The 12,107-nt window shown below is 44.2% G+C and overlaps 1 protein-coding gene across 1 annotated transcript in view; it reads right to left on the bottom strand.

The window, feature by feature from the left end:
* Nucleotides 1-474: 474 nt before the first annotated feature.
* The window catches only part of CTNNBL1 (catenin beta like 1), a 34,698-nt gene continuing 23,065 nt past the window's right edge, over nucleotides 475-12,107 (bottom strand). Inside the window, exons 10-16 of the mRNA XM_044297118.1 lie at nucleotides 8,755-8,903; nucleotides 7,763-7,944; nucleotides 5,834-5,931; nucleotides 5,636-5,716; nucleotides 2,932-3,069; nucleotides 2,703-2,775; nucleotides 475-780 (exon numbers count right to left, since the gene is read on the bottom strand). Of these exons, the coding sequence (XP_044153053.1) occupies nucleotides 692-780; nucleotides 2,703-2,775; nucleotides 2,932-3,069; nucleotides 5,636-5,716; nucleotides 5,834-5,931; nucleotides 7,763-7,944; nucleotides 8,755-8,903 (810 nt within the window). The 3' untranslated portion in view covers nucleotides 475-691. The remainder of the gene's footprint in view (nucleotides 781-2,702; nucleotides 2,776-2,931; nucleotides 3,070-5,635; nucleotides 5,717-5,833; nucleotides 5,932-7,762; nucleotides 7,945-8,754; nucleotides 8,904-12,107) is intronic.

Below are 12,107 nucleotides of genomic sequence, written 5' to 3'. Positions count from 1 at the left end.
TTCTTTTTTTTTTTTTTTACAAAAAAAAAAGCCAGAAAAAAAATACACACTTTTTTGCCACCTGCGTTTTTTGCAAAAAGTTCCCCAGATTTACTAGTGTGCCTACACCAAAAATCTACCTATAAAAAAATAAATAAAAAAAAAGGCATAAATTCACACACCTGCCTCAAGGGAAGGTATGGAGTAAGAGGAAAGTGTGTATCCCTGCACCAAATTTATCAGATAGCCCCTGTGATAAATCTGGTGCAGGTCTACACATCCTGCCTAAGCTTCAGGATTGGTAAATCTGGACCAGTGGGTCTACACATCCTGCCCATCTTCAGGATTGGTAAATCTGGACCAGTGGGTTTGACCATTAGCATTTTTTGAATAGCGTTTTCCCTTTTGCTAGTATTAGAAACGTGTTCGTGTTCTTAGTTTCATATTTCCCATGAACATTCCCAAAGACATGGATGTGGAATAATTATGGACAGATGGGGTTGAATATTTAATTGTTGGCTTTTTATAAAAAATAAGACACATACAATTGATCTTCCATAAAGTTCCCATAGAGTGTGAAGAAGCCTGGTGTCCGTCCAATCATCCCATCCCAAACTTGTATATACAAAAGCAAACAGATATTTGAGGTCCTGGACTTGTGCAATGCTCTGCAGACTCCTCACTGCTGTGGGAATGAACTAGAGCTAATCTCTCACAAGGTCTCTATCAGCTCCAGGATTCGCTTTTGTTCACTCTCCCGGAATTCTGCGCTCTTCCCGTCACCGATGTTCTCAGAATATTCTACAAGAGGTAAAATATATCAAGAAACATTCAAGAAACCACTACACAGCATAGTCATTTTATCACAGATTTGACAACCACTGTATGAGATTATCTATCTATATATCTACACACACAAAGAGGCAGGGTTCACACATAGGAATAGGACTATCACAGTAGGACTAATGTACCTCGGCTTTGCAATGCACAGTTTTAACAGGTGAAACATTTAAAAGTGTATTTCTCTATAAAAACCACACAGCCAATAATCACATCACAAAAAAAAAAAAAAAATGCTGAAATTGAAGGTAAAAAGTTGGCAATATCACCGCTACATAGTGCACATGTAAACTCTGCCTAAAAGATCTACTATGTTGTCTACATGCAATCAGTGATGAGCAATCCAATATATATACACATACAAAATATATATATATATATATATATATATATATATATATATATATATATATATATACATATATACACACACACATACATACACATATACATACACACACACATATACATACACACACACATATACATACACACACATATACATACACACACACATATACATACACACACATATACATACACACACATATACATACACACACACATATACATACACACACACATATACATACACACACACATATACATACACACACACATATACATACACACACACACACACACAGGCCAATGGATCTCGCAGCAAATCCAGGACAATATAAGAAAAATGGGAGCATTCTCACAAAAAATGAGTGAAAAGAAAAAAATACTTTCTTTTCACTCATTTTTTGTGAGTGTTCTGCCATTTTTCTCTCTATACATTATAGACACATTGTCCCTTTATAAAAAACACTCATTAGTGTGCAGGAGGCGCAGGGAGCAGTGAGTGTAGTGGTGCCAGTGCTCGCTGCACTTACTGCTCCCTGGTCTTCCCTGGGCCCACGCTGCACTGTCCTGACTGCGTACAGCATCAGGATGTAGTGTGCACACTATGACCTCATGCTGTACACCGTCATGTCACAGTGCAGCGTGGGCCCAGGGAAGACCAGGGAGCGGTGACTGCAGGAAAGACGGCTGGACCTGCAGCAGAGGTAAGTTCACCTATTTATTTTATCTCTCATGGGGGTCTGACAAGGAGTTCTGATCTGAGGGCCACATGGGGGTCTGATTTTATATACATAATATATATGTTACGTGTCTGAAAAATGATAACAGAACAACTGGAAACCGTAAACTGACATTGATGAATATGCCATCAATGTCAGATAAGGACAGGTCCCACCTCTGGAATCTGCACCTATCTCTAAAGTGAACGGAGGGCAACTGCGCATGTGCAAATCACTGGTTCGTCTATTTCCGGCAGACCCATAGCGGTGAACGGACCAGTAGCTGCGCTTGCACAGTGCGCTCTCCATTCACTTCCTACGGAACTCCCATAGCGATTAATGGTGAGGACACCTCCTTCACTTCAGGGGCCCTGTTCTGGAGATGGTAGCGGGTTCCAGACCATAGAGTCATAAAAACATGCTGGTGGTTGAATGGTTCCAAACCCACTAACAAGTTCCTTTTAAATCAGGGATGCTTAACCTGCGGCCCTCCAGCTGTTGTAAAACTACAACTCCCAGCATACCCAAACAGACTACAGCTATCATCCAACAGCAGGGCATTGTGGGAGTTGTAGTTTTACAACAGCTGGAGGGCCGCAGGTTTGGCATGCCCGCTTTAAATCAATAAACCATTCGTTTTTCTGAACATTTTCCCACAAAACTATATATCCATCTTCTCAGTCTGTCCTGCCCAACGATCTTTAGTTGTTAGTAAAGTAGGGCACCCCCCCTTTGTAGTACAGCATATGGCCAGAAGTTTTTGCAACTGGAATTAATATGAGAAAAGTGTAATACACAGCACGGTTTATCACTCACCCTTCAATATATGTCGAATTATCTTGATGGAGCTGCCCCTCATGTTCAAAATCTGCATCACTCTCTGTCGTACCTATAGCCAAAAAGATGGACATGCTCAGCAACGGGAAGGCATAAGTGCAGAGCACAGTCTGTAACTAACATAATAAAATGGTAGTGGAATTGCTATTTATGCAGTTCCCTAATACAGGATATGAAAAAGGAGCGCTCGGGTCCGGGGTAAGGTTACCTGGGGTAAGCTGCTGTTGGAGATCTCTGCGGTGATGTAGCACAGCAGCTGAAGAAGGAACAGACCAGCATCCAGTCTACGCAGGTAGAACTCATCCTCCAAATCATCGTCTAGTATTTCACCACGCCGCACCATGTCCTAGTTACAGAGAATGAAGTAGTAATAAATTCAAGCTTGACAGCATGCTGAATTTAATGGGAACAGTGTAATGCTTGATTTCCCCCTCACAGAATTAGGGTCCATTCACACGTCCGTGTGTCCGCAGATCCGCAAAACACGTACACCGGCAATGTGCGTTTTGCATTTTGCGGACCGCACATCGCCGGCACGTAATAGAAAATGCCTAATTTTGTCCGCAATTGCAGACAAGAATAGGACATGTTCTATTTTTTTCGGGAACGGAATTGCGGACCCGGAAGTGCGGATTCGCAATTCCGGATCCAGGGAGCACATAGAAATGAATGGGTTCGCAATTCCGTTCCGCAAAATGCGGAACAGAATTGCGGACGTGTGAATGGAGCCTAAAGGCTATGTCCACCTTTAGTTCTTTTATTCTGCCAATGCATTTCAAATTAGAAAAAAATAAAAATAATCCTAAATGCTTTGTTTCTACAGCTCCTATGCAGACCGTGCATCTCCATGGTAACAGACTGCACTGTGTGTAGTCAGATCCTGCATTCACATTCCCTATGACCTGTCCTCTACTTCTGGCTAAACAATGTACATGTAAAGGTGCACCACACACACTGCCTGCCACCATGGAGACACATAAGCTGCTCACAGCTGTGCAAACCTAGCGCAAAGCGGTTTCATTTTACATTCACTAGGACATGTCACTGTGTGATCAACTTGTCATCAGGGTATGCTCCAAAAAAAAAAAAAAACACACATGCAGCCCTAAGTGGATAACCCCTTTAAATGGGTTGTCTGGCCTTGTAGCGGACTTAATTCCTCCAAATGTGTGCCCAAACTAGCATTCAGGTGGCCACTGATTGGCCACAGCAGTCTGAGAAACATGCCAATTCCAGCCTGGCAGGAACAGGGCCACCGAGCTGGAACAAACGGCGGGACTGTGGACATGTGAGTGTTTTTTCTTCATTTGAGCACACATTCAGAGGAATGGGAAAGTCAGCTCCTAGGCTGGACAACCCCCTTTAAAGGGGTTTTCCGAGACTAATATACTGATGACCTATCCTCTGCATAGGCCATCAGTATCTACTCAGTGGGGGTCCAACACCTGGGATCCCCGCCAATCAGCTCTTTGAGCTATCCCTAGACAAAGTGATCGGTCAGATGGCCTAGGCGCAGCTCATCCCCAATGAAGTGAATGGGGCTGAGCTGTGATACCAAGCACGGCTGCTATACTATGTACAGCGCTGTGCTTGGTGAGCCGAGAGAAGGTCGTGGCGCCTTCTCAAACAGCTGATCATCATGAGTCCCGGGTGTTGGAACCCTGCCAATTTAATACTAATGACCTATCCAGAGGATAAGTCATCAGTATATATAGTAAGGCTACTTTCACAGTAGCGTTTTTGCCTGATCTGGCAGGGTTCAGCAAAAAACACTTCCGTTACTGATAATACAACTATCTGCATCCATTATGAACGGATCTGGTTGTATTATCTTTAACATTCCCAAGACGGATCCGTCATGAACTCCATTGAAAATGACAATGGGAGATGGATCAGTTTTCTATTGTGTCTGAGAAAACGGATCCGCCCCATTGACTTGCATTGTGGCTCATGACGGATCTGTTTTGCTCCACATCTCATGACTGATAGAAAACCAGAGCATGCTGCGGTTTGCTCTCCGGTATGGGAACGCACCCATATGTAACGGAACGCATTTTGGAGCATTCCATTCAGTTCCGTTTTTTCCCCACTGACAATGAAGTGGAAGCGTTTTTCTCTGGTACGGAGATCCTATGATGGAGTAGCCCAAGTCTCGGAAAACCCTTTTAAAGCAGTGATAAGGATATATTCCTGTGCCTTCTATTACTAAATTCTTTAGTATAAATCCACTTAAAAGGGTTTTCCATCTTTCTAATCCACTAAGGCTCTGTACAGATTACATTTTAGTCTACAGATGGACGTATACACATGTATCGGACAGAAACATGTGACACATGCCAAAAACATATATAAATATATTACACACACATACAATACTGCACTATATACAGTTTTTTTGTAGTGGCCCTCTGTGTTGGAAAAGACAGTATTCTGTGCGTTCCTGTTACTAAAACATGCCGGCCAAAAAGGTGAAAAGGACACACTTTTGGCCTCCATATAGTGAGTGGGGATCTATGGCATCATTAATGTATACGCCAAGGGCTTATCCCTTGTATACGTTCGACTACATACACAGACGCAGCGTCCCTTACACTCGAGGGGTTGCAGACTCCCAATGATAACACTGTTCAGACAGCAATGGTTCTGATCACAGATTCCTTGTCAGACATTGTTATCGGGGGATTTCAGTTAGCACAAGAGCAGCTACTGCATCAGCCACATGGAACATTTTTATGAGCAAAAATCCTCAATTGTGGGACCAAAATGTCCTTTGCAGGGTGCTGGGAGCGTACACAGCCCCCGTGAAGGGTAGGCAGCAAGATGAAGGAGGAAGCCAGGAAAGTCTGTCCATTGTCCAACATTAAGCGCGTTATGTTCCCGTTTAGGAAATTTAGGGCTGCACTGATACTAACGTGCTTCTCGCCTTCAATCTTCTTGTCAGCCACCCGCACGGCCTCTAAATACTTGAAATACAGCTCCAGAAGGCGGTCCACCTGTTAAGATGAAAGGCTTTGGATAATGAGCAGAGGGTTCCCGAATTACGAAGCAAACATCACTATTACATACTGTGGGGACGGGTCTTTCCCTCGAGACCGAACCTGCACACCGACCTTCTCACTGTCACTCTCGGTGAACTTGTTGAGCAGCCTGGTCCTCTGCTGTCCTTTCAGATTGCGCAGTAAGGAAGCCATTATAGAGCAGACGTGTTCTGTGCAGAAAGAGGGGAAAGTTAGAAAATTCATGGAGTGCTTCTTCCACGACCTACTTCATATGGGACTCACAAGTGATGCTGGATTTCTTGTAGCCTGAGGTATGGTGCCTCTGTTGTGAGACATGACATTTTTTTTTTTTTTTAATGGGAATGTGTCATCAGAAAATCAACTATTGTTTAAAAACACGTACATATTTTTAAATCATTTTTTGCTACTTTTCATTTCTTGGTCAGGTACAGATCACTTTGCTGCAGTTACCTGCTGATCTGCATTCTAATCCTGCCTGTAATATAAAACTACCATAGAAGTCAATGAGGTGCTCTCCTGACCATTGTGTCCTATGACCCATGGGGCTGCCATAAAGCAATTTTCTTAATGCTTTCTAAATGCTGTTAAACAACTCAGGCAAGATGGCCGCCCCCATAATCATGTACTGAAATTTGAATAAATAAAAAAAAATCTGCAATCAGATAATAAAAATGGATTAAAGAAAAAAATAAAAAATAAAAAGTGCTGCTATCTGGTTTTAACTGGAAGATTACATTTTTTTTTTAAACATTTTCTTTCATCTTAGTGGGAGGGAAACCCACTAAAATAAATAGTGTGTGTGTGTGTGTGTGTGTATATAATATATATTTTGTAAGAAGGTACCTGGAATCATTGTGGATGGAAGGTATGTGTCACCGAGGTTCCTGGCCTCGGTGACGTAAGAGCTGGTATTTTATGTCAGCAGCAGCTGTTGCTAATTGACACCGTGAGATTTAGCATGGCTGTCATAGCTGATCCAGGACGGCTCTTACTGGGAGTAGTCAAAGTGCTGGGCAGGCGACTACTCCCCATGTTCCAGGCCGGGTTTTGCCAGGCATAAAAACCAGCCAGCACTGCAAGGTGTGGTGGATTGACCTCCCTCTGACAGTGGAGCTCAGGAGTCTGTGTGCTGTGAACTGGGGGCTGTGCTGGGATTTGAGGGTTGAGCCGGGCTGGAGGACTCAGGCCTCTCTAAAGGCGAACAGGCCACCTATGGACTTGATGAGGCTGAACTGCTAACAGGGTGTAAATTAACACCCAAAAAGGTGACATTCATTGTTTATGGACTTTCCTTGTGTGTGAACAAACACCAAGCCACCCGTGTTTTGTTATACACCAATGTGTGAATAAACACCGCTGTTTGATTCAAGAACTGTGTACTTTGCTTCTATACTATACTCCTAACTACCAGAAGGAATACTATATATATTACATACACACACACAATTAGACTGCAGTCTGATACTTGGAACTCTCTCTCTAAATTAATTGCAACTTTACCCGCAAATAAAATCCAACACGGCAGAGCCTCAGAAAAAGGTCAGAGCCCTGAATGACAGTGAAATTTCTACAGGGAAAATAACCTGAACACTCAGGGCTTTAGATTCCCGTCATCACAAACTGACTAACAGCTTCACATGGGACCGCTGTCTAAAAGCAATGCGTGGCGGGTGCTCCTGGGTAATCAGATGGATTAGGCTGCCCCTGGATACTACTCCTCTTAAGGTCTACAAGGACTTCCCGCAGAAGACAACAGCTATCCAGCTTAGCCGCCGTGATAAGTGTTTTTTTACCTGCATATGACAGGACGTATAATTTCCTGTGCTACATAATTTACACTCTCCTTTTAACCTTGCTTGTGTGCATGATAAATGGTCTCCAAGAACCACAGCTGACTGTACCGCCGAGGCTCTGTGCATGCTTCTACTCAATGCAGCGGGTGACAGTGCGCCGCCAGTGCCCATGTTCTTGCAGCAGACAGTTTCGGCATTCGTCATGCCAGTCTCTACGGTTTCTTACCTTCGTGTTCCTTTTCAGAGACGCCAGTTTTCTTCATCTTTTTCGGTGATTTCATAAAGAGTGGAAAGATGGTCCTTAGACCCAAGATATCTACAAACTTGTGACAGTTGTCACTGCCTTCAGGCCCAATCATGGCGTGATCCAGCACGCGAAGAGCACTGCAACGGGACAGTTTCTTCTCTCTGCAATGGAGCAGAGAATAAGGGATGTTCTTAGAACTCTGCAACTACTCAGAAATGGTGTTTCTGATGTGTGTTAAAGTGGCTGTGCCAAGACAAACTTTGACCCACAAGATATACATAAAATAAAAGGGAAGGACCAACACTAAAACCCCCATCAAATCAGAAGAATGGGAGCCCTGTGTCCTACAGTATGAATGAAACAATGGTCCATCATGTGTGCTTGCGCGCCACTCATTCTCTTGGACTGTCAGGGAAAGCAGAGTACAGCACTTGGCTACATCCGTCACTCCCGTAGAGAAGAATTAAAGGGGTTATCTGGAAATTAATATTTATGACCTGTCCGCAGGAAAGGCCACCAATATCAGATCGGTGGGAGTCTAACACCCGGGACTCAACGATCAGCTCCATGAGCGCCGCAGCCTCTTGCTAGGCCATGTGATGTCACCGTACATCGGTCACATAGCCTAATTGCAGCTCAGCCCCATTCACGTCAATGGGGTTAGGATGCAATACAAGGCACAGCCGTACTGCGCTGTGCTTAGCAAGCTCCCTGGATGCCACTGGGCTCACGATAGCTCCAGAGCTTCCCGAAACAGCTGGTCGGCGGGGGTGCCGGGACTCGGACCCCTGCCAATGTGATATTAATGACCTCTCAGTCATCAATATTATTTCATGAGTAACCCCCTTAAGCAGTAATGTGCGCGCTTGAGCATCATTCCAGTCACACAGTGAAAGACACAGGACCCGTGCTCTCATGATTGGTAGGGGCCCTAATGGTCACACAACAGACTTCAATGGGAAGCGCCTCACCTAAGCATAAGGTTCATGAGCTGCAGGCCTTCACCCTTCAGGAATCTGTCTCTGTTGCTGCTCAGCATTAAACAGGAGCAAAGAGCATCAAACAAGTTCTCCATCATTTCCTGCTCCTCCGCTGTGCTGGGATCATGTCGCTTAAACACCTACATGGGAACAAAACGCTTCTGACACTGAAACCACAAAATTCAAAGCAGAACTTCATTAAAAATACATATAATCGCAGCAGCGGGGACATCAGATTCCCGGAGCTGCCAGCAAAAATACAAGGTAGCATCGGATCATAAATGGCACTAGTACCACAAGGGGCAGGAAAGAGGAAATCCATGTACTGAATATTGAGACTTGTCATGCACGTTATAGTAATAAGAAGAAAAACAAACAAGACTGAAGGTGCCAATGTGCATTAGATAAACGTCAGCTGTACGGGGGTGCCCTGACTCTTACCCAACAGATGGGCATGTTGAAGTCGTACATACCCAATCCGGTCACAGGAGAGAAAAGCCACAGATTGAGATGCTTTGCAGCAGCTTACGCCCCTCTCCTCAAGCCTGAACGTGTATGGAAGTGGTCTGCAGGAGTGTTCGGCCACCTTAAAGGGGTTGTCTCACTTCAGCACATGGCATTTATTATGTAGACAGAGTTAAAACAAGGCACTTACTAATGTATTATGATTGTCTATATTGTCTCCTTTGCTGGCTGGATTCATTTTTCCATCATATTATGTATTGCTTGTTTTAGGGGTTATGGCCACCCTGTAATCCAGCAGCGGTGGCCGTGCTTGCACAGTATAGGAAAAAGTGCCAGCCTCCCTGGTGTGTGAAACTGTGGGAACTCGCATGCGCAGCAGATCCCGTCCCAGCATGGTCATATCTGCGCTGTAGCGGTGGTCATAACCCCTGGATACAAGCAGTGTATAATGTGATGGAAAAATGAATCCAGCCAGCAAAGGAGACAATATGGAGAATCACAATACATTAGTAAGTGCCTTTCTCTACATGATAAATTAATTCTCGTCTTGACTACTGCAACGCATTACTAATCGGTCTCCCTCTCACTAAACTCTCCCCCCTTCAGTCTGTACTAAATGCTGCAGCCAGGCTCATCTATCCATCCGACCGCTACACTGATGCTACTAGTCTGTGCCAGTCACTTCACTGGTTGCCCATCCACCACAGAATACAGTTCAAACTTCTCACCCACAAAGCTCTGCCCAGTGCTGCTCCTCCATACATCTCCTCCCTCATCTCCATCTACCACCCTACTCGTGCTCTCCCTTCTGTTAGCGACCTAATAACCTCCATAATTTTTACCTCTCACTCCCGTCTTCAAGACTTTTCTCGAGCTGCACCTACTCTCTGGAATACTCTGCCCCGGAATACTAGGTCAATTCAAAACTTCTCCACCTTCAAACGTGCCTTAAAAACGCATCTTTTCAAGCAGCCTCATCAAGCGACCTAGAATGACTTTTCCCAGACTAAACCTTTCCCCCACCAAATCCTCTGGCCTAAACTCGGTCCTCTAGTAGTCCCAAATCTGAAGCAGATCGGCCGGCACCACTCCTGTCAGTTCAATAATAGCTCAAATCCTACTTATCACAATCAACTACCTTATGTGTCACCCCCAATTCCTCAGATTGTAAGCTCTTGCGAGCAGGGCCCTGACTCCTAGTGTTTCAGTTGCATATTAGCCAGTTACTTTTGTTTCGTACATGAACCCTATGAATTTGTAAAGTGCTGTAGAATATGGTGGCGCTATGCAAGTACATTTTATTATTATTATCATCATCATCATCTGAAGTGACACATCCCCTTTAAGATATACAATCCAAGAAAGGCAAGCTTGTGCTTGCAGTGAGCTGAAACAGGTCACAAATGCTGTGCTGTATGCCTCTATAACAGATCACTGAAAATTCTGCAAACAAACGTGGGAGGGAGCGTGCCGGTGAGACGATCTTTTAATACTGACTCACCTTGAAGTAGCATTCCCACAAAAATGGTAATTCTGTGACCAGTTAGAAAGGTCCATGATATAAACTGTAATGAAGGCAACCTTCTTACCAGCGACTGTGTTTGAGAGTTATCCCCTCCCTTCTGATCCACAGCTGTGTCATGAGACCAGCACGGCAATTCTTAACTAACCCAGGACAGGAAGTCATTACTTCTCTAATCATTCCTATGAGACTGACATTGAGGCTTCCATAGGAATAATAAGATGCTGTGTTATTTGCAGAGTCAGAGTGCTGGTCACATGACACAGCTAAGGATCAGAAAGGAGGTTATAACTCAAAAATATAGTCACTGGTACATCATGTACCTTTCTAACAGGTCAGAGAATAAAACTTTTTGTGGGAGTGCTTAAGGATGGTGTTGTCGCTGGCAAGTTGCTCAAGAACTCAATTTTTGATCTTATGATTTTTGAGAAGCATGAATACCACTCATCGTGATATTCATACCTTTAAAACTACACTGCAGAGAAGTTTCAAGCTGAAATGTCTACCTCAGGCATGGCCAACCTGCGGCTCTCCAACTGTTGTAAAACTACAACTCCAACCATGCCCTGCTGTAGGCTGATAGCTGTGGACTGTCCGGGCATGATGGGAGTTGTAGTTTTGCAACAGCTGGAGAGCCTCAGGTTGGCCGTCCCTGGTCTACCCTATACTGACAGATATTAGGCTACTTTCACATCTGCGCTTGTCCTTTCTGGTATTGAGATCCATCATAGGATCTCAATACTGGAAGAAACGCTTCACTTTTGTCCCCATTCCTAGTCAATAGGGACAAAACTGAACTGAATGTACCAGAATACATTCCGTTCTGTTTGGTTGCGTTCCCATGCCAGACAGAAAAACGCTGCAAGCAGCGTTTTTGAGTGCGTCGTGGGATGCGGAGCAAGATGGATCTGGCACGACACACAAAGCAAGTCAATGGTGCCGGATGTGTTTTCTCGGACACAAAAGAAAATGGATCCAGCACCCTTTGACTTACAATGGTTATAGTGATGGATCAGTCATGGCTATTTTAGAGATGATGAAACTAGATCAGTTCAGAACAGATGCAGCCGGTTGTATTATCCTAACTGAAGCATTTTTGCTGATCCATGATGGATCCAGCAAAAAAACGCAGATGTGAAAGTAGCCTAATCCTGAACGGACCATAAAAATGCATGACTACTACGTGCTTTGCAGTACATTGAAGGTATCTGTTGAGGAAATGGGTCTTTACCATACTGCGGAAAGTTAACATGACTATAAGCAGAGGATGGGCGGCATGGGTTTGGCACTACGCCGTATCACAGGCAGGTGTGCACTGACATTCTCTTGTAAAAGCTGAGGCAGCAGTCTTCCCCCG

The sequence above is a fragment of the Bufo gargarizans genome, chromosome 6, assembly GCF_014858855.1.
Source record: "Bufo gargarizans isolate SCDJY-AF-19 chromosome 6, ASM1485885v1, whole genome shotgun sequence".
NCBI classification, from domain to species: Eukaryota; Metazoa; Chordata; class Amphibia; order Anura; family Bufonidae; genus Bufo; species Bufo gargarizans.
This window is presented reverse-complemented; position numbering and strand designations above follow the sequence as displayed.